The 22508-nt window shown below is 45.8% G+C and overlaps 1 protein-coding gene and 2 pseudogenes across 1 annotated transcript; 2 read left to right on the top strand and 1 right to left on the bottom strand.

Annotated features, from left to right (window-relative positions):
* Window positions 1–305: 305 nt before the first annotated feature.
* Window positions 306–1426, top strand: LOC149357371 (uncharacterized; annotated as a pseudogene).
* Window positions 1427–6359: 4933 nt separating this feature from the next.
* LOC149357370 (uncharacterized) lies at window positions 6360–7692 on the top strand. The gene has a single exon (XM_089577914.1). The coding sequence runs from the start codon at window positions 6360–6362 to the stop codon at window positions 7161–7163; it is 804 nt and encodes a 267-aa protein (XP_089434040.1). The 3' UTR covers window positions 7164–7692.
* Window positions 7693–11664: 3972 nt separating this feature from the next.
* Window positions 11665–18744, bottom strand: LOC149357369 (uncharacterized; annotated as a pseudogene).
* Window positions 18745–22508: the final 3764 nt, after the last annotated feature.

Raw genomic sequence — 22508 nt, 5'->3', positions numbered from 1 at the left:
AATTGGAGATAGATCCAGCATACACAAAGCGTTGATTACATAAATTCTGTGATTTCTACTGTGTCCTAGCATACTAACAGTTCATAATAAATTTTGTGCATGCGCCTAAGAAAACTTCTTGGTTTTCTGCTAGAAAAGAACTGGGTTTCGTGACGCCTGTGTACACTGCTTGCAATGATAAAAAGCGAAATTGAGAGACAGCATAACATGGCTCTTGAAAGCCTTGAATGAGATGTGAAGTGTGAATAGATGGTGCTCACAAACTTTTCTCTGTATGAATCAGCCAGTTTATTTTTTACTGTAATATGAATTCTCACATATCAGGTACAGCAGAAGCATATGAAGAGAAGGAGAGGCTCCTGCAGGAGATCTTTTACCTTGCAAGAGAATTTGGACACAAGTTTAAACACTGCAAGGCACAAGCAGCTGCAAGCAAAACTTTTGCTACAGGAATGCGCGACAATGCCTGCGACAATGCCTGCGGGAGTGTCACCACATCACAGCTACTCCTATAAGAATACATCGATTTCCTTTTCTATTCGCTTGCTCAGCATCATTTTGCTAAGCATGATGTCAGTGAGAGGCATTTTGCTTTAGTGTGGTAGATAAACATTCTGCACTGGACTAAATTAACAACAAGGAAATAAAAGTGGCATATGTAAATAAAAGAAAAAATAGAACAGACTAGAAGTACGCAGCGTTCTCTATTTGGTGGTGTTATTTTTTAAATGTGTGTTTAAATCAAACCTATGCCAGCACTTGATGTGTAGCAAGTGGCAAGGGTCATGGTTTATTTGTGATGGAATGCAGTGTATTGGAAAACACCAATTAAGTGTGTAACAGAGGGTCCACATTTTCTCCTCTTTTCAGACCCAACATCATCTGAGACTATCAACAACACTCCCGAAACTGCATCATATTTGCTGCAACAAATGTGCGAGAAGCGAAGCTGTCGAAGACGAATATTTCAGCACTGATGCTGACAACTTTCAGAGCGCAGAGCAAATGCCTTGTACAAGTACTGTGACATCACAGGAACAGTAGCAAACTGAGGAACGTGAGCCTGCATCTACGGCTAAAATGAAGAGAACGACACTTTTCAGTTGAGCTCTATCATACCAGGTTCCATATTCAAACAGTGTCATCAGTAGATCAGTTTATGCTACTCGCACGTGCTAAATTCTTTTGCCAACTGGCAAACGTGGATCTATCTTGCTCTCCTGCCTTGCTTTCGTTCATTTGATGCATTGTCACGAATTAATTTCATTTTGGGAAATATGCTTTGGCCGGAAAACGGAAGCCAAAGGCAGCAGGTGACGAAAATGATGAGATTTTAGAAAAAAGATGGAGCCATGAAAGGGCACGTAAAGAGAAATGCATCCAGCTTGAGACGGAACGCTCAGAACATGACACGGTGCGCCTCTAACTGAAACAGAGAAGCTGGGAGAAGAGGCGGGAAATGAAGGCCTTAAAAATGAAAAAGGAATTCAAGCTGCGCGAGCTAGACTTGGAGGCTCGTGCCACTGAACTCAGAGAAAGACAGAAACAAAATGAGGTCAATAGTGCAAGTCAACAAGCACTAGTAACCTCGTTGAATGTGATTTCTGTACAAAGAGTGATATCAAAAGAGAATAAAATTTTTTATATGCTCTTAACTGTATCAATCTAAACTCACCTATACAAACTGAATGCAGGAAATGAACACGCCACTGCTCCTAGAAGTGCGACGAAATTGGTCCATACATGGCACTGCAAGCTGACTGAGCACTTAGTGGTAAAATAAAACATACACTCGCCAAAAGATGTTTTTTTTATAGACCATCTTTATAAACCATCTTGAACGGTTTCTTCACGTGTGTATAGCGTCTCGGGTGAATGGGGTCGGTAGGTCGGGTCGGTCGTGGGGCCGGTTCCAGCTCGTCGTGTCGGGTGGTCGGAGCGGGGAACTGGGCGGGAGAAGCAACGGCGAGGCCGGCTCGAGTAGGAACGGCTGGGGAAGCCGGGCGAAGCAGGCCAAGGACTCAGGGCCGACGACCACGGCTGATACAGAGCGGCGAAGCTCCAGGACCAGGATGCCGATGATTACCCAGCACCTCACACCAAATGTTACGTGACGGCCAGCCGAAGAATGAGGCGCAAGGAACGATGAACAAGAGATGATTCAATGGCCGCTGTCCAAGCGCGAGCGCTCCATTGTTGTTGTTATCCTCAAAATACTGGTGCGTACTCACTGCGGGGGATTGGAAAAGACACAGGCGCGACTGACAGGTGCTCAGAATGTTAAACAATGTAATAAATAACAGAAAAATATGCTGGTAATAATGATAATAATAATATTTAGGAAATAAATGAAAGGAATTCAGATTTGTAAATTGACAGAAACTAAACAAATACTGTGAGATCGGTGACTAATAGAGGCAGCGAGGCTAAACGTGCCAAGTTTAGGATAGCATTCGTTGCAGATAAATATTGATCATCAGAAATAGCTTAGGACGGCACCCGTTTAGTGTCTGAAAGGGAAGTTTGAATAGCGGAGAGCACATTCCAGTTACTCTGCCCAAGGGAGGAAGCACCAAAAGACAGAACAACCCCAGCTGACAGACTGACCCTGCTGAAAAAGTCTATGGCTACGATCTATGATCTTGGCAGTATTTCTATGACAAATCATAAAATTGTACAACTCATTCAAGATGAATGATATATCATACTGAATATATGACTTATGACGAAACTTCTATGATCTACGACTCAAATGTATGATATGTCATATAGTAAGACACGATATCATTGCACAATCTATGACTTATGACGAAGCTTCTATGATTTACGACTTAGATCGCATCATACATCATACAGTCAGACACGATATCATTGCAGAATGTATGACTTATGATGAAGCTTGTATGATGTACGACTCAGATTGCTACCAGTCATAAAATCAGACACGATATTACTTGTGAGCGACATCATAGAGTTTAATGATGTATGATGTGAAGCTGGTGCGACAAGTAAATATGAAGCAGTGTGGGGTGGGTGACATGAATATTGTTGCAAAGGTTATGACACATCGCAAAGGTAAGTTAATTAAGACAAGAATCATGCAAGTAAACTAGTAACTGTCTCTGAACCAAACTGTTTATACCATCATGATGCCTTTTTAACCAACATGAAACTTGGCCGGGTTTCAGCAGACCAGCGATTGGTGTGCTGAATGAAAAACAACATGCACAAGGTGCGACTTTCATTTCATATGTGCAATGCCAGGCCATGACAACTGTGAATGTGGTGCCTAATTAAGCACCATATATGGTTACATCATGCCTCTGTTATTGTAGCCACATCGTCTGTCATTAATGTTAAGTGAGTGCAGAACCAAATACTTCAGAAACACAAATAATAAGTGAACCTTTCAGATTAATCATTTAAAAGCAGTCGCAATAACGGAAGTTGGAGAAAACAAATATATACAGCAAGCACTGAGCCAGATATCAACAGACAGAATAGAAAGTACCGTACAATAGTCTTCCATTCCAGCATCTCAAAAAAGTTTCAAATCAGTCACACCAAATCAAACAGGGCAGATAGCACGTGGTCACAGCTGCAGATGCAAAAGGCACAAAACAGAAACTTCTTCAGTATTGTATATGTACAATGTATGCCTCCGTTTCAGGGTCACACAATATGAACAAGAATTCTTTCAAGCATGCAATGTTGTCTTAATCAAGTTGGCCAATGTGCACATGTCACAGGAGTTATCTTGTAGTTAGAGCATCCGCCTCATAAGCAGGAGATACATGGTTCAGTCCTCAAAGCCGCCAGGTGCCCATTCACAAGAATGTATAAGCCCAATTACGGCACTCTTTGGCAGACATTTTTGCGTCATGAAAATAATCATCATCAAAGTGTAAGCGGCCAAAGTTGCAAAGTTATACTGAAGAGCCACTGCATAACAACCACATTGATACATAGCGTCTTTCCAAAAATAACTAAGCAGCCACGCTGGCAGCCAGAACAGGCTCGCAGCTGAGGGCAGTGCTGTAGTCTGCAACGCTAGCCCCTGCCCCTCTGCTGAGAGTGCAAAGTGGCTGATGTATGCTGCATGCACACCCTCACTCTTGTTCCTTAGATGATAAGTAGTTGAGTTGTTTGGTGCTACAGGTGGAATTAGCCTTGCTTATTCTGCCAGCATTTGCTCCACCATATAGTGTCACTTATATTTTAATAATGTCCTAAACCGGTCAAATCTACCCCACTATGCACACAGACACTTATAACAGAACATAGGCCACTCGCACTGCCACCATCTATGCACACATTCAGTAACAACACAACAGTATCCAATCCAGAAGTCACAGTAGAACATAGTCCAATGCAGAGTCACCATCCATGCACACATTCACTCACAGAATAACATACACCACTCCAGAAGGCACTATCTACACACACATTAAATCACATAAGGCAATAGACCGTCTCTGCTGTCACCATTTAGGGTGAAGATCAGTGTCCTGCAGGAATGTTAAAAGAAGGCGTCAACCCCTCTTCTGCATGTCTGGTTTCCACTCGGGTAGAGAATGTCCTGAACTGTACTGTGAAGGGCTCCTGTGCTCTTGAAGAAAGCCAACATCACAGACCTTTCCGCGTTGTACTCTGGGCAGTACATAATATAATGTTCTATATCCCTGCACACACCACATATTGAACATAGCAGAGCCGATGCCATGCCCCGTCTTATGCATCCAAGCAGGAATACGAGCAGAGCCCGTTCGAATTCAATGTAGTAGAGTGGCCTGGGATATTCTCAGACCCTTGGTCACACATGGCTTGTGAGGCGACTCCACAGGGTACTGAAAAAATCGAGCACCTTTTTTCTGAAGAAAGGTTTTGCATCTGGAGGGTCTTTTTTTGATGAATTTCTTGACAGAGCTTTATGGGCGAGACTATCTGCCACCTCACTGCCTCTGACTCCTATGTGAGAGGGCACCCATTGGAAATATAGAGTAAAGCCTCTGTTGTGCAGGTTCTCTACCAAGCGTAGAGAGCTTATAGACAAGGTGACAGTACGAAACCCGCGCTCTAACCTCTGAAGGGCAGATTTTGAATTAGGATGACAACAGGTTGAGCCGGACAAGACCGTAACTTCCGTAAAGCCACCTCAATAGCAACAGCTGCGGCCATTGTGGAGGATACGACAGCAGAAATGCGTGCAGACCACTTACAGGTCAAAGAAGGAATGTGAAAGGCGCTTCGCTAGCTTGTTTGACCTTGTCCAAAGAAGCAACCGTGAAAATTTAAAGATGGCCGACATACTCTTTTTCCAAATGTTCAAGTACGAGCGAGCGCGTTGCTGCCAAAGGAGAGCTGCGCTTTGCGCTCACATGGGGAATTGTGACCTCAAAGTCGAAGGTCGGAAAAGACCACGGTGGTTTCAATTGTTTCCTTTGCCGTGGAAATTAAGGCCTAAAGAACTAAGAGGATTAAGTGCCAAGTAGGCCTTCGACTCATATCTCTTGCAGAGCGGCTGGAGAAGGGATTGCCAAGCTACCATCTCTCCTAGGCGGCTAAGATGCAGTAGTAGTCTCTGTGAAGCGACAAGGTTAAGTGGTTTCGATAGTGACTCATGAAGGACTGCCTTGTTCGAAGCCACCTGAGGAACTCGAATGGCTCTTCTTAGGCCCTTTCTACGAGACGTTCAAGCTGTGAGGCCGAGGGGGAAATTAAAGGTAATTGATACATTATGCGACTGACCACCTGCGCTTCATGAAGTTTGACCATTGAAGAAGGATGGTTTCCCCATTGCTCACTAGCAATTCTACGAAACACATTGAGAAGCGAAGATAGAGATGAGACAATCGCATCGACAGCTTTTTGCCACTGTAGATGGGAGTCAATAATGACGCCCAGAAAACGCGTGTTATTTAATTGACGGATGCAAGAGTGACCAAGGTCTATCCGCAACCGCGCTTGACGTCTTCCTACACCTGGAAACAGAATAAAGCCGGATTCTTCCACTGGAAGAGACAATCCCACACCTTGAAGGCAAGCTTGCACCGAAAGTGGAGCCTGTCGAGCTATCAGGGCTAATCGTTTGTGTTGGTATCCAGTGTAGTGTTTGTAATCGGTATCTAGCCGAATGTTAGCACTCTGTTCGCCAGTATGGGAGAATAAAACATGGTGGCTTAAGTAACAGGCGCGTTTTATCAATCTCGCCCAATCTCATCAATCGGACCCCATCACAGTCTCCGGGAACACTAAGATGGTGTCAGAAGTTCTCTTTTATCTCATGTGAGTACCACTACATCAAGAGTCAGTCCGTCCAATCACCCATCAGCAACGAGCGGCTACCGGCAATCGTAGCCATGGCACATGTGCTCCCTGCTTTCCCGAGTTTTCACCTTCGCGCTACCGACGACAACAATATTGGTCACGAACGAACGAAGTGGATAGAAAGGTTCGAAAACTTTCTTTTAGCTTGCGATATATCGGCAGATGCACGCAAGAAGGCGCTCCTCCTGCACTACGTCAGTGAAGAAGTCTACGACATATATCGCTCGCTCCCCGACAGTGCTGCGCAAGGTGCAACGGCTACAAGCACGACCCAAACTACGCAGAGTACATCGACGCCGGAATACGATCCCGCTCGAGCGAAACTGAATGCATATTTTGCGCCTCGAGTGAACTCAACATTTGCTATCTACAAATTTCGTCAAGCTCAGCAAAACGTTGGTGAGTCACTGGACGCCTTCTACGCGCGCCTCCGGCAGCTTTCTCGCCACTGTAACTTCGAAAACGTCGACTCTGAAGTCAAGAACCAAATCATTCTCGCCACAACGTCGTCTCGCCTTCGAAAGTATGCCATGCTTCATTCCCTCACGTTACCGGACTTACTTAAGCAAGGAAGAATGCTCGAGGATGTCGAACGGGATGTGTCCGAAATCGAAAAGCACGTCGATAACAACGCGGCGGTGTTCACAGTGCACAAGGAAGGACACCACCATGGCCAACACCAAAGAAATGAACGACAGATGCCACGGCAGGCCTACACACCGCAGCGACCTCGTGTGTCGTCAGCAGATTGTCGCAACTGTGGCGGCAAGTGGCCTCACAAAGGTGGTCGATCCAGTTGTGCTGCATGGGGCAAGACTTGCAAGGCATGTAACTAGGTTGGTCATTTTGCACGGTTCTGTCGCTCAACCAGGAGAACAGTACATGCAGTGGACTATGACAATGACTCAAACACACAGTTGGCCTGCAGTAAGAAGAGTTCAAGTACTAGAGAGCCTGCAGCCACCTGTGACACCAGTCCAAGCAGTGACGAGTACGTTTTTGTTGCTATGACTTCCCCTGAAGCAAGTTCATCTCCAAAGGCTGTTGTCACTGTCAACAATGTGCCAGTAACTTTCATAATCGACACAGGTGCTACAGTGTCAATTGTTGGCGAAAATGACTTCAAGAGCTGTCGCCTAAATGTGAATCTCCAAGAAACATCCATCAGAGTGTTCCCATACAAATCAAAGTCTCCACTTCAACTTTTGGGCAAAGTCTCTGTTACAATGCGATACAAAGATAAGTGCATTGAAGACGACATTTTTGTCATTCCAGGAAACTGTGCAGCACTCTTAAGCTTCACAGCAGCAACCAACCTGGGGCTTGTCCAGATCACGTACCAAGTTTCTGACAATCCAGGTGAGAAGTCAATCGTGGAAGCATTCCCCAAATTGTTCAGTGGAGTTGGAAAACTCAAAAATCAGCACATCCACCTTTTTGTGAACGACACAGTCCCACCTGTTGCACCACCACACAGGCGTATTCCGTTTGCCTTACGTGATGCCACAGAAAAAGAACTTAAACGCCTCCTGTGTCAGAAGACATCATAGAGCCAGCCATCGGACCTACACCGTGGGTGTCCCCTGTGGTTATGGTGCCGAAACCACATCAGCCTGACGAAATTCGAATCTGCATTGACATGCGTGTTGTGAACAGTGCCATTCAACGTGAACGACATTTGTGTCCGACAGTGGATGACATCATTCTTGCCTTGAATGGAGCAACAGTATTCTCCAACCTTGACCTGAAGAATGGATATCATCAGTTGGAACTTGACACTTCTTCAAGGCAGCTCACAACTTTCTCAACACATGTTGGCGTGTTTCGCTACAAACGTCTCAACTTTGGCATCAGCAGTGCGGCTGAAATCTTTCAAAACACCATCCGCCAAGTGCTCAATGGCATCCCAAATGTCCTGAATGTTAGTGACGACATCCTTGTTTTTGGACAAACAAAACCAGAGCATGACGCCTCATTGAAAGCAGTTCTGCAGCGACTCCAAGAAGCTGGACTGACACTCAACGAGAAAAAGTGTCACTTTCTTCAACGAGAACAGAACTTCTTTGGACTTATTTTCTCAGCTGACGGCGTTCGTCCTGATCCCAAGAAGATAGCAGCCTTCCTACAAATCAAAACACCAGAGTCACCGCAAGAAGTGAAGAGCTTGCTAGGCATGATCAACTATTCAGCAGATTCCTGAGATATCTAGCCGATCTCACACAGCCATTACGTGAACTGACATTGAAGAATGTTGCATGGGAGTGGACAGAACGACAGCAGAATGCTTTTGAGAGCTTAAAACAAGCCATGTCAGATGCATCCACCCTTGCTTACTTTGACCCATCCAAGCCGACAGAACTGGTAGTATGCCGCCGCGGTGGCTCAGCGGTTACGGTGCTCGGCTGCTGTCCCGAAAGACGCGGGTTCGATCCCGGCCGCGGCGGCTAGAATTTCTTTGGAGGAAAAATTCTAGAGGCCCGTGTACTGTGCGATGTCAGTGCACGTTAAAGAACCCCAGGTGGTCCAAATTTCCGGAGCCCTCCACTACGGCGTCTCTCATAGCCTTAGTCGCTTTGGGACGTTAAACCCCATAAAGCAAACCAAACCAAACCAGAACTGGTAGTAGATGCAAGTCCACATGGACTGGGTGCTATCCTCACACAACGTGTCGGTGAACACATTGCAGTGATAGCCTATGCAAGTAGAACGCTCACACCTGTTGAAAGTCGCTACTCCCAAATAGAATGTGAAATGCTCGCAGCTGTATGGGCAATGGAACACTTTCGCCTTTATCTTTGTGCAATTCACTTCCTTTTGCTGACTGATCACAAGCCTTTAGTGAGCATACTGGGAAACCCAAGATCATCACCATCTGTCCGCATTGAGCGCCTCGCTCTACGCATTCAAGAGTACAAGTTTGATGTACAGCACACCGCGGGAAGTGGCAACCCTTCCGATTACATTTCCAGGCATCCGCTTCCTGAGATGAAAATACATGCCCTGCATCGACAAAGTACCCAACGAGTATGTTAACTTCATCCAGTGCCACAGCATCCCAAATGCCTTCTCAGTTCAAAAAGTGGCTGAAGCAACTAAAGCAGACCAGCAGCTACAATTACTTGTCAGTGCTATCCAGCACCCGACACCTAGCAGCTGGGTCTTAGTTAAACTGAAGCCATTTGCATCCATAAAGAATGAACTAACAACAACACCTGAGGGCATCATCCTTCGAGGAACGCTCCTAATTCTTCCCACTAGCCTGCAGAAGCAAGCAGTGCTGCTCGCCCACAAGGGTCATCAAGGGATCGTCAAAACAAAACAAATGCTGAGAGAAAAAGCTTGGTTTCCAGGCATGGATAAACTAGTGCACACTTTGATTAAAAGCTGCCTACCATGTCAAGCAGTCGTTCCCCAAGCAAAGCAAGAACCACTTGCCATCACTGAACCACCCAATCGTCCCTGGGAGGAAGTTTCGGTTGACTTTTGTGGTCCGTTCCCAGATGGAAAGTACGCTATGGTGGTAATAGATGACTTCTCGCGATACCCAGTAGTACAAGTCACACATTCCACAAGTGCGAACAATGTGCTCCCCTTGCTGCGACGAGTGTTTTGCCAGTTCGGAATCCCTGCACAGGTAAAAACTGACAATAGACCACCATTCCAAGGCAGAGAGTTTGCTGCACTCTCGAAAGAGTTAGGATTTCGACATCAGCGGATCACACCTTTGCGGCCTCAAGCTAATGGTGAAGCAGAACGGTTCATGAGAACATTGAAAAAGCATGTTCACACAAGTCAGCTTGAGAACACAGATTGGAAAGTAGAGCTTGACACTTTCCTGATATCATATAGATCTTCCAAACACCTAACAGCAGGAAGATCACCACATGAACTGCTGTTTGGCAGACCAATGAGGAATCTTCTGCCGTGTTACACTGAAGCTCCTTCGCACAATGAAGACTTAACAAGGTTGAAAGCAACCGTGCTCGAGAAAAAGGCATACAACAAACATCATGCTGACTCACGAAGACATACTCAACCACATCGCTTTTGTATCGGCCAACGAGTCTTGTGCAAGCAAGAGAGACGCGACAAGTCCACTCTATACTATGATCCAGACCCTTATACCATTGTAAGCATTCATGGATCACAAATCAAGACATCGAGAGGAAACAGAGTAATAACGCGCAACTCAAGTTTTTTCAAAGATGTCTCTAGCCTCAAACAAGCATCAGCCACAACACAGCTCGACCGTGGTGACATCATATATCCACCACCTGTAGTGAACCAGCCTGCACCTCCCATATTGCACCCGCCTACACCACCTGCATTGCACCAGAGTTCTCCAACACGGCGCTATCCACAGAGAAACAGAAGACCTCCACGTCACTTTGAGACCTGACTTTGTGACTGTTTGCCAGTGAGAGACCCCTCTACAGTGAACTGTGACAGCGTGTGCACATCCATTTAACTTTCCCCAAGGAGGGTAGTGTAGTGTTTGTAATCGGTATCTAGCCGAATGTTAGCACTCTGTTGGCCACTATGGGAGAATAAAACATGGCGGCTTAAGTAACAGGCGCACTTTATCAATCTCGCCCAATCTCATCAATCGGACCCATCACAGTCTCCGGGAACACTAAGGCCAGTAACCCAAATACAAATGTCGTCAGCATATATTGACATACACACATGCATGCAATTTTTTTTTCAACGAATCGGAAGGCCAGCCATTATGACGTTAAAGAGCGTAGGGTAAAGAACATTTCCTTGAGGCACACCTCGTGATAGAACCCTTTCGGTGCTTTTTGTACTCCCTAACCGTACACGAACCACACGATCGCTGATAAACGAGTAAATCAACCTTAACATATGGCCCTGTATGCCCATGCCTTGCAAACTGTTCAGAATTGAGCTATGACAGACCTTGCCTCGTATCGCCCTGTGTCATTGACCTCCTGTGTAGCTAAGTTGATGGAGAAGCTGGCAAATGAACGCTTATTGTGGTGGCTTCAGGACAGCATAGCACTGCCATCATCTATGACAGGATTCCGCCGAGGTCTTAGTGCCCAAGACAGCGTCTTAGTCTTGGTGACTCACATTGAACACCAGAGAGCTTTCGGCCTTTCCACCTTAGCCATGTTTCTTGACGCTGCAAAAGCTTATGACAACATAGATGATAAGTAAGCGGGTAGCATATGTTCAGCGCTATTGTGCACTTGGGAGCAGTTGCCAGCTGCAAGCCTGCTCTGGCTGACGGCATGGCTGCTCAGTTGCTTTTGTGCAAAAACTGCACAAAAGACCCTTTTACAGTGCCACAAAAACGAACGTGACTATCTGAAGTCAGTCACGCTCAATTAAGTTGGGCAAAGTACACACATAGGATGTGGACTCGGCAGTGAAGTCTATGAAAAAGCATGGCATTGCCACATCCGCGGGTGTGAGTACGGCACAGGTGGTAAATGGGGACCTAAAACATGCTGTAATGTGGGGAGCCAGGCCTTCAACACTATCGAGTCCCAATTTTTGACAAAGTAGAACTACAATACCCGAAAGATTGTCAGATGGCTGGACTTGGAGAATCCGCCGGCCAAACAAAAGCCATTATTATGCGTTACAATTACACAGCTCTTGCTTTTCTTTGCCTTTTTGTATAGTTGGCTATGGATTATGGTACCCTGAAAACTCATTCTAAAAAATTCATTCACACTGGTGCATTGCTTGCTTAAAAATCCATTCAGTGCCTGCTCCTCTTGCAATGTGAGGCATGGCTTGAGTGGTGGCCCAGAAAAGCAAATGTCTCCAATGTGAAGGGCCTTTTGCGTACCACCATTGCCCAGAACCCGAGTGCAGAATAATTTCACTTCACTGGGCAAAGAAATTGAATGGAGGGCTACATCCAGTGCCTGCTCGACAACAACTCTTTCCAAGAATTGCATGGGGGCCCCCTTTGCTGCCTTCACCATCTTCACCACTTTTCCATTTCCAGTTTCAAATGGAAAGGCAGAATTCGCCCACAGTGGTCCCAGATTTTCCACATTCTTGGCAAGGTGCAGGAGCTTATGGATATTGAACGTCATGAAGCGCTGTACATAATATCCTGCTGCCTTGGACGCGAAGTCATGAAGTCTGCTTCCTGAAAAATGTAGGCAGGCTTTGCTATAACACTCGATGTTTGAATTCAGTTAGGCTGTGATACAAGGCAACCTTCAATGCAAAGGAATGTCTCCCAGCTACTATTGCACTGCTCATTTTTTACCAAGCTGGAGACACGTCCATTTGATGGCCGTGTCTATGTCAGAGCTCCATATTTCGTGAACTTTGTTTAACTCACTCCTTAGAAATATCTCGCAACGAAGACGTGGAACCATACCAAGTTCTCCTCTCTTCCCAGATGCCTGCAAGTTGTCTGAAACAGCGAATGCTGTATGGCTCATGCTACATGGTGCTTCATTCATGCAGTGCCCTGCTTAACAGCAATTCATCAGTCAGCAATCTCAAAAAACACTTAAGTTGTTCCTTCGTGAAGAGGGTATCTTTGGATGTACTAATTCAAAATTCTGCCATTTCTGCAGCCTAATTCAGGACCTATATGTTTTTTTATAGATTCCACCGCATGCATGAGGCAAATACACTGTTTTTCTCACACAATCTGTGAAATGCTCTGCCTGCTATTGGCCTTGTCACTTAATTCCCAATATTTCACAGAGAGGAAAGGGGGGCTGAAAACAAAACCAGAAAATAAAAGGGGGATACAAAGGAATAGACACTCAGGTGACCGATTAGAAAAGATTACGTTTCAAACACTTCCGTTTCATCACACAGCTGTGAGAAGCGAAAAAAGCTTCTTCCAGAAATACTGTATTCCGTTTGGGAAGAAACTCATTACAAATAAGTTGCCACTGCACTTTGCACTTTAGTTTGCACATGGAACCAACCTCTTGATCTCAGAGTGAATTTTTTGCTGGAATATGAATCAAAATAGTGTGAAATCATCCATGGCACCTGTTTCTGGCGACGTAGCTTCATGCATTGTGATGCTATTGATTTAGTCTCCCGCTCTACAAATACTTTTCAAAACAAGCTCAAGTTACCTGCTTGCTGAAGGTCTCTTGGCAAGATATTGTCGAGAAGCAGGACAAAGACACCCTCAACCAATAATACAGTGTGCTTCCAAAAACGTGGCTGCAGTACACCATACAATGTTGGAAGGCAGTAAAATAACCGCCAATTTTTCCACTCGCTGGCTTTCCAGAAGCACCGGTCGTTCAGGGTGCTTGGCAGCCGTGTGAAAGAGTAAGGTGGGCATATGCTCAGTAAACGCCTGTCCAGGATGGCTACGGTAGATGGAGTGCCTGAAAAATTCAGAAGAGGATTTTAGTTCAGCTCTCAGTTTAAAACTACTCTGACAGACATGCTCAGTCTGCCATGATTCACTGCCTTTGAAATACCTATCTGTTTTGAACTGTATTACTTGCACTGTAGTTGTCAGAGTGAAAGTGATTCATCATCACCATCAGCCTGACTGCGCCCACTGCAGGCCACTGCAGGGCAAAGGCCTCTCCCATGTCTCTCCAATTAACCCTGTCCTTTGCCAGCTGTGGCCACGTATCCCCGCAAACTTCTTAATCTCATCCTCCCACCTAACTTCTGACGCATCCTGCTACGCTTGCCTTCTCGTGGAAACCACTACATAACCCTTAAGGACCAGCGGTTATCTTGCCTTCGCATTACATGCCCTGTCCAAGCCCACTTCTTCCTCTTGATTTCGACTAGGATGTTATCAACCTGCGTTTTTCCCTCACTCACTCTGTACACTTCCGGTCTCTTAATGTTACACCTATCAGTTTGTTAGTTTTTTTTTCTTTTTCACATCATTTCATTTTATTCCTACTCTTGCCATACAAATTATCAAAACACTGACTGAACCCATAGCCATAGGCTAGTGTGGGGTTTAGAAACAATATACATGATGGCAGTGACACAGCACTTGTGTAAAATGAAGAGCACAAAAGCACGGCGAAAGACCAAAATACAGCATACAATGAGGAGAAAACAATGTGTATTTTACAGCAGAATGAATAAATATATGTCATGAACAACACGTTACAACAAACACAAACCAAGAACGACTCTCACATAGGTCAAATAAGGCTCATAAAGTATGTTCTTAATGTTTTAATTGTTTCATGGGACTCTTTTATTTGGGGGGGTAAGCATTCCAAACCCTGGCTCCTGACAACTGCACCAATTTTTCGCTGTAGATGTTATTATTCGGTGGAAAATTAAAATTACTATATGTGAGGTGAGCTGGCTGTGTTGTCCATAACTTAAGCTAAACCCTCTTTGTTAGCCTCCACATTTCTGCCCCATAGGTGAGTACCGGTAAGATACAGCTATTGTATACTTTTCTCCTGGGGGATATTGGCAAACTGCCATTCAAGATCTGAGAGAACCTGCCATATGTGCTCCCCCCCATTCTTATTCTTCTAGTTACTTCCCTCTCACGATCCAAATTAGCGGCCACTATGTGCCCGAAGTTGACCAGCAAATCGCTACCAACTGTGAACTGCTTTTCTCTTGAGAGATTGTTAAACATTACTTTGGTTTTCTATGTGTTAATTTTTATACCCACCGTTCTGCTCTGCCTCTCTAACTCACTGACTATGCATTGCATCTCCTGAGTGACTTAGCAAGACAATGTCATCAGTGAATGACAGATTTCTTAACCAATCTAAATTAACTGTTATCCCCAACTGTTCCCAATCTAGGGCTTGGAACACCCCCAGTAAACAGCCTCACCGCCTGTTCGTCTCTCCCTATCTGACACCCTTCTTTATTGGAATTTTATTGCTGACTTTGTGAAGGGCTATGGTAGCTGTGCAATCATTATAGATATTTCCCAGTATTTTCACATAACAGTCTTCTACATCCTGATTCCAAAATGCCTGCATGACTGCTGAGATTTGCACTGAGTCAAATGCTTTCTCATAATCAACGAAGGTTATATATATAGGGGTTGGTTACATCCTGCGCAACTCTCTATCTCCTGATTGATAGTGTGAATACGGTCAATTGTCGAGCACTTAACTACAAGGCAACCTGCATAGCAATTGCAGTGAACTGGAATATGTTCCAAAAATTCAGAACCCATTCCCTGTTTTGCCATCATAGACATGCAAAAGCCTACTACAGATTTGCATGATATCAAGAACAGCATCAGACTACACATACTGGCATATGGCTAACAGAGTCAGCAAATGCAGCTTATTAAACCTAATGGGTTGTAGTGGCTGGAGACTGGGTTTGTCGATTTGCAAAACTCTGAAAACCGCATGTCTAGGGAAAAGTTTCACAGTACGACAAACCCCATTCTGCAGCCACTCACAAGGGTGCAGAAACATCAGTGACAGTTTGTTCAGTGCACAGAAAGGCTGGTGTACCATATTTCATTGACATGCAGTAAAGTATACATTGGTCAAACCGGAAAATGCACCAGTGAAGGCTAGGTGAACACAAATGTAACGTGGCACAACACTGAAATGGTTGTTTGCCTGCGCATTGCCATGACTGTCTCAGCGAATCGTACAAGCTGTTGTTCAGAGAATGCATAGTCGAAGAAGCAGGGATCATGTGGTGAGCAACATTATAGAGGCACGTCTGATGCACAATGAACGAGTGGGGTCCAAGGGTGCGCAATAAGTTAACCTTTTGACAAAAGAAACAATGCTCCTTCACCGCATCAGTACGTGCAAGCACTCAGTTTCTTCTTTTTCTTTAGTGGCCCCGCCTCTGTGTATATGCTGCCGAGCTGTAAATAAAATTTAGTTGAAAGCACTTTGTGCAGTCCCTGTTCTTATCAATCTGTCCTCTTTGTTAATAATGTGTATACTTTTTTTTCATAAGTTCTTTTACCCTAACTCATCTTGGCATTCTACCCACACAAATGATTTCCCAGTCAGAGTTAGTCTTGCATTTTCTTTAAACCTTTCATTGTATGAAGCAGGAATTGACACATACCGATGTCGAAAGGCTCGTGCGAGTTTGACGAGTCCAACCAGAGGTCCGTGAGCTGCCTTGCAACTCCTAGCAGGACGCAATGCATATAATCTACTGCTTGGCTGCACACCAGATCAAAATGCCGAAGGTTCACCAAAGGAGATGGACCCTTGAGGCCATTCACAGTCACGTTCCACTCGAGGGCGCGGTCCATATCTTTAACCATGCCCGCTGATGTTCTTGGAACTCCTGCTGTCTCAAGGTAGCGGCGAGCACCTGCAATCATCAATAAGGTTTCACACGCTCACTACAAGGTTTAAATAAAAGTTGAAAAACCATTAGAGTGCGGGAAATCCAGAACAGTGCAGTGAGGGGCTAATTGGTACGACATTATGAGAACAAAAAATAACTGCGCAAAAAGGACGAGACAAGAGAGAAGAAGAACCACACTGCGTCCAACTGCGTTTGTTCCGTGTGGTTCTTCTTCTCTCTTGTCCCATCCTTTCTGCGCAGTTATTCTTTGTGGGAAATTCTTTGTGTTCATTTTGAATGGCTAAATGAGTTACCTCAAATTACAATGAAGCTGACAAAACATGTTAAGAACAGTAGTAGGCATCGCATGCATGTCAAGCCCAGGGAAAAAATACGCCTTTCCTTTTTCTGTGAAAAAGCTTTGCTTCGTATGGTCTGAGCACCACTTTTTATTGACTGCTGTGTTTTATGCAGTGAATTTAATTATAGGAACTCAGAGGAGTGCCAGCCACAAAGCAGCTCGCTAGCATGTCTCAAAGCTCGACCTTTTCAATGGGTTGCACTATGCTCATTCCCTCAAGTCTCCCTTGTGGACGTCTCTGAAGCGACACCCGCACCACTTTATTTGATATGAACCAACCTGCCTAACAACACGTTGTGTGGACCGACATTTTGAGTTTGGCTGCTCATATGCAAGCAGAATCACTTGCAGAATTAAGTAAAAACAATCATACCTGCAACTTGCGTTCCTGATGTAAGGCACCACGGACAGCCAAACCTTCCATTGAACTGGATGTGGTTTCCCACAGCAGCCCGAGCTGGAGCATCTACTGTGCAGCATACAGCATGAACACTGGATTGGACAGTTTCGGAGCAAACGTTCCAGGTAATTGTTCCAACTCCATTGAGTTCCTCAACAAACTTGTCCATGAAGACTGTCATGTTGGGGTGGGTATGGCCAAACCAGAGTCCACCTAACACAGGATGCTGCTGCCGAAGCTTAGGTGGCAACTCATTCACAACAAACTGAATTGGCCACACAGAAGTTCTCGAAGATTTGTACACTGGGCTGCCGTCCGTGTTGATAGTGATTGTCAAGTCTTGATCAGTGAGGCCCCCAGTGCTCCTGAGCCTCCTGTAGAGGCTACCAATGGTGATGTCACTGATCTGATCAGTACCTTGGAGGACCTCGCCAATTTTCTTCAGTTCATTGAACAACGCCTCTTTACATGTAGAAATAAGCTGAAGAAGCTGCTCCTTCACATTCATAATGCTGAAGAAGCATCCTTTCTCCTTCAGCACTGAAACTTGTGAGCTTTCAGTGCAGAGTGCACAGTGGACCTGGTCCGTGCCATGCACGGGGTCCAGCACGCTGCCACAGACTGCACAGTAGTAGTGGTGCTTTACGTGACAACCCAACTGCGGGCTCCACAGTTTCCTGAGCAAATACTTGCTCCTCGGCAGCACGTTGCCATTGAAGCCGAACAATGCGTCAATGAGGCGCAAAAGGCCATCAACGGTGTCCCATGGGAGACCGTGGGCGACGATGAACGCCACAATCATGACGATCGCCGCCGCTTTTGTGGTAGTGGAGCCAGGAAGGGTCGCGGTGCCATACTCGTGCAGAGCTTCACTGAGCGCCTGGTGCACATTTAATGTCTGGCCAGTTCCACAGGGCTGATCTTCATTTTCGCCGGCACACGGCGGCATGTCGGGAAGAGCTTCCGCTGAAGGGTCGCCACTACTGTAGTCTGCGCTGCTCGCCGCGAATGCAGGGGGCTCTTCGTTCCCTGCATTATCGGCGGAACACGGCGGCATGTCGTGAACACCTTCTGCTGAAGTGTTTACAGTACTGTCGTCCCCAGCTTCTGCGTTCGTGGCATTGGGCGCAGAAGTTGGGTTCGCGGCGACGGAAGACAGTACTGTCGACCCTTCAGCGGAAGGTGTCCACGACATGCCGCCGTGTTCCGCCGATAATGCTGGCGCGAACGCAGAAGTTCCTGCAGCTGTGTCCGGGGTGCCAGGAAACGCTATATGGCCGTCATAGTCTGCAGCTTCGAGATGTTCGCGCAACTGACGCCGACGGTAGTGGCGAGTTGACAGTGGCACATCGAATGGTTGGCTCTCGTGAAGATACGTCATTCGTTTCCTCGGTGCGGAGGGGCCTTCCATAGCTCAAAGGCTGGACATGTCCACTTACGAAGTGCTTGAGTGAAGCTCGGAGCGCACTTCGTAGAGATGCACTCAGGTAGAAAGGAGGCTGTAGAAAGGATAAAGTAGCTATATATAGGCAGGCGGTCGGGAGGGGGGAGGGAGGGAGAGGATGGCGGTGCTCTTGGAACCAGTAAACCAGTAATTCTTGGGTATGTTTCGTTGGAAAAAGTGGTATTAAGCATGGTTTTCGTAAATAAATTTATCACTTTGGGCGAAAATTCCTCCCCCCTCCCTCTTAAATCTATCTCCGCTTCAGCCAAGCAGAGAAATACGATTTTTTGCTTCTTCTGCTGCTGATGAAGCGATATACATAACTCGTTTATTCGATAAATGCATCATTCGACGGCGCTTTTTTTAGCTTCAGGGATATATCTCATGGCAACGGCGCGTGTAACAGGTGCTTGCTTGAGGTACAGGTGGCTTCACTTCACGCAGGAATTCCACGGGGACCGCGCTGGATTTGAACGGCACTGGGAAGTCTGGGAGGCGCGGGCGTGAGGATTTTAGCGCTGCACCTTAGGTCTATCTTCAATTTTGTAACAATTCGCATTAATTATTTCCCGTGACAGGCATAACGCTAAAGGCCTTGCGCCCGCGTCTCGGGCACTTCCCAACACCGTTCAAATCTAGCGCGCAGGCTGTCAGGTCACGTGGCAGGACGAAGCTCCGCGTGAAGCCAAAGCCATCCTTTTCCTCATCTACCGCACTCTTCGCAACGGTCTTCGGCTCTTCAGCGTAGCTCAGCCGCTCGCCGCTGTGTTTCTTTGTTCGGTTTAACTATGCCTCCTACCGCTCCGACCTACGCGCATGTAGAGTACAAGGATGGCGGCAAGGCGATTGTCGCAACCGGTCTGATCAAGGACTACGCGCCCAGCGATACAAACGATGTACAAAAAAACAAAAAAGTTTATTGGCGCTCCGAAGCCGCAGGCCGCGAAGCTGAGGAGGGCTACTACGAGGGAGACGTCGTCGTCTTGGGACGTAAGTAAATTAATGCAGCATGCCCTTTTTCGAAAATGCAATTTCTCCCTGCTTTGCTGCATGCACTGACAACCTGCACAAATCGGCCAGTGTTATGCTACGTTTATAATTGCCTTTTGAGAGTGGCAAAGCAACCGTGCGTTTTGACCCTTTCCCTATCACGCAATATGCAGTATACTGTGCCAAATATACCAGAATGTTTTTAGCTCATTTAATAGAGCTTTTTTTTCTTAATAAGACGACATCATTCTTCCAATGCAGCACAAATTTTTCATTACTCAAATTGCGTAAAAAAAAAAATTGAAGAAGGCTTCACTGCATAGCACGGATGCTCTGCGGAAGAGCCTCTTGCAGCATTCCATAGACTATGCAAAAAGAGTATAAAGAAAAAAACATTGTGAAAGGCAGGAAAACCAAGCGCATGAATAGCGGCTACTTAGGCTTTCCGCGTGAAGTCTTTCTTGCTTGCTTGTGTGTAGTATTTATTGCAGTGCACTCTTCCTTTACCATGGAAGCAAAAAGAAACGACTACACTTTGTGTTTCACAGTGACCAAAGCTGACCTGGTTTCAAGGATGGCTAAGCGCCATAAGGCTGTCCCAGATGCTGTGTTTGACGGAAACAGCACTCACGGGCACACAGCGCCCTCCAAGGTGGGGAAGTCATTCTATTATGAAGTGTGCAGCATGCTATAGGTGTGGTATTTATATACTGCATACATTTTTTCCTTCATCTTTTTTCCCAACTCATTAGGTTGGCCCCAAAGAAAAAAAACAAAAATTAGCAGCTGCAAAAAAGGCTGCGATGGCCAGAATAATGAAAAAAAGCGCAAAGCCCAGTATTCTGATTCCGACACGGATAGTGATGATGACTGCGAGCTTGTGCCTAAGAGGCTGCTGCATGATGCAGAGCAAAGGGTCAAGGCCCTTGAGAAAGAGCTAGAGTCAGTTGAAAGACTCTGGCAGGACGAGCGGCAACGCAACAGCAGGTTGCAGGACCTCCTGGACAGCCGAATGAGTGAGTGAGATAATGTGCAATGATATTGCATGGAACAGTGTACAGAAGGAGGCACTCTTTGAGACTAAAGAAATGTCCTTCGCTGACTCAGTCACTCCGTCATCCTTCAGCGGCTGAATACATTTGCAATCCAGTTGTTCCTCCAAGGTGAACACAGCGTGATGATAGTGCTGAATGGTTATGGCGCAAGGGCAGCTCTGGCCTAAGAGTGCCTTGGCACAAGGTAATTTATAGTGTGAAAGCACTATAAATTACCTGCCTGCTTATAGTGCGAAAGCACTATAAGCAGGCCAGGAGAAAGCTCGTGCCATTGTGTCACTGGTGGTGCGCGGGGCCCTAAAGATTGAACCCTGCACCTCTTGCATGCAAAGCGGGTTCCAAACCGCTAGGCCACTAAAACTCTAGAAGATGCTTAAGCAGACTGAGATCATCACGTACAAATGGGCTTTCCGGGATGGCAGTCAGCTGACGGTATCTGGAAGGCAGGACTGGGGGCTTTTTGCGGTACTGACAAAGCTTGCAGTTGTCCACATAGCTCCGGACAGAGAAGTAGGCACCTGGCCAGAAGCGCTGGGGCACGCAGTCATATATCAGGGATATGCTAGCATGACCTGCCGTTGGAGCATCATGGAGCTGTTAGAGGACAGTCGAGCATAGGTGTTGAGCAATGACCAAGACCTCACTGCTGCCAGGCCACATATTGCATGTGTAAAACGTTGTTCAGGAGCACGAACATGGCAAGGGATGAATAGGGATGAATTACCACTTTGAGGGTGGTAATTAATGGAGGGTAGTGGCAGGTCTTCGCAGTATTCAGCTGCAGTGTGGGAGAAGTATGATATAGAAAAGCTGCAAACGTCAGCCTCACACTTGCTGTGGGTAGGCAGATCAATGGGCTGACGTCATATACAGCCTGCGTCCTGGTATAACTTCAAGTGTAGTTGTATTGTACACATCTTAGATCAGGGGGAAGGTTCCTGTCTTCTGCATAGCAGTTAGTCTTATTTCCATTTGCTGAGGTGTTTATTTTTAATCAGAGCACTGGCGCCATGACTGTACCAAAGTTTGCCACCGGCATTTTTATTTCCTTTAAATTTGATTCCAAATACTGCATGCTTCATATGCTTATACGCAAATTCTATTGCTTGTCACATTTCTGTTAAAATTGGTGCGTCCTTGATATGTGCCCGTCATTTCTGCAGAAGCGTTGGAGCCGACCGTCGAGAAGGCCTTGGTGTATGTCAAGGAGCCAGGAAGTCCGAGGCGGCCTGTCAAAGTATGTAGTGTTGTGTGTGGAATTTTGAGGTGGCTTTTTGCTGTTAGTTATTGTGTTGAAAAATAAGATCAAGATGCTACTTGCCAACACCTTGTACTAATGTTAAAGTGCTGAAGACACAAAGCACAGGAATACAGTGTTTGCAGATTATAGCTATGCTTTATTTTTTTCTTTGCATAGGTTTTCTTGTCATAAGCATTTATGTGCGTTTATTGGCACTACAGTGTAATGGGAGAAGGTAAACTAATTATTGTACTGTAGTATCTGGTTGTCATTTGCAGTGGTGGTTAGGTGTCTCGAATTGCATAGATTGCCAGGGACGTGTGTTAGGAAGGAATTCCCTGAAATGTATACAGCCTTTGTGAAACGTTTGTAGCTGTAGGTGTTTGCTTCTAACCATGCAGTGGGGCATCCTTAGAAGTGCTGCTTTTGGGGGAAGTAAGGGTGAG

The sequence above is a fragment of the Amblyomma mixtum genome, chromosome 3 (assembly GCF_055824585.1).
Source record: "Amblyomma mixtum isolate Tamu chromosome 3, ASM5582458v1, whole genome shotgun sequence".
NCBI classification, from domain to species: domain Eukaryota; kingdom Metazoa; phylum Arthropoda; class Arachnida; order Ixodida; family Ixodidae; genus Amblyomma; species Amblyomma mixtum.
The sequence above is the reverse complement of the archived record's forward strand: the minus strand, read 5'-3'. Positions and strand labels throughout refer to the sequence as shown.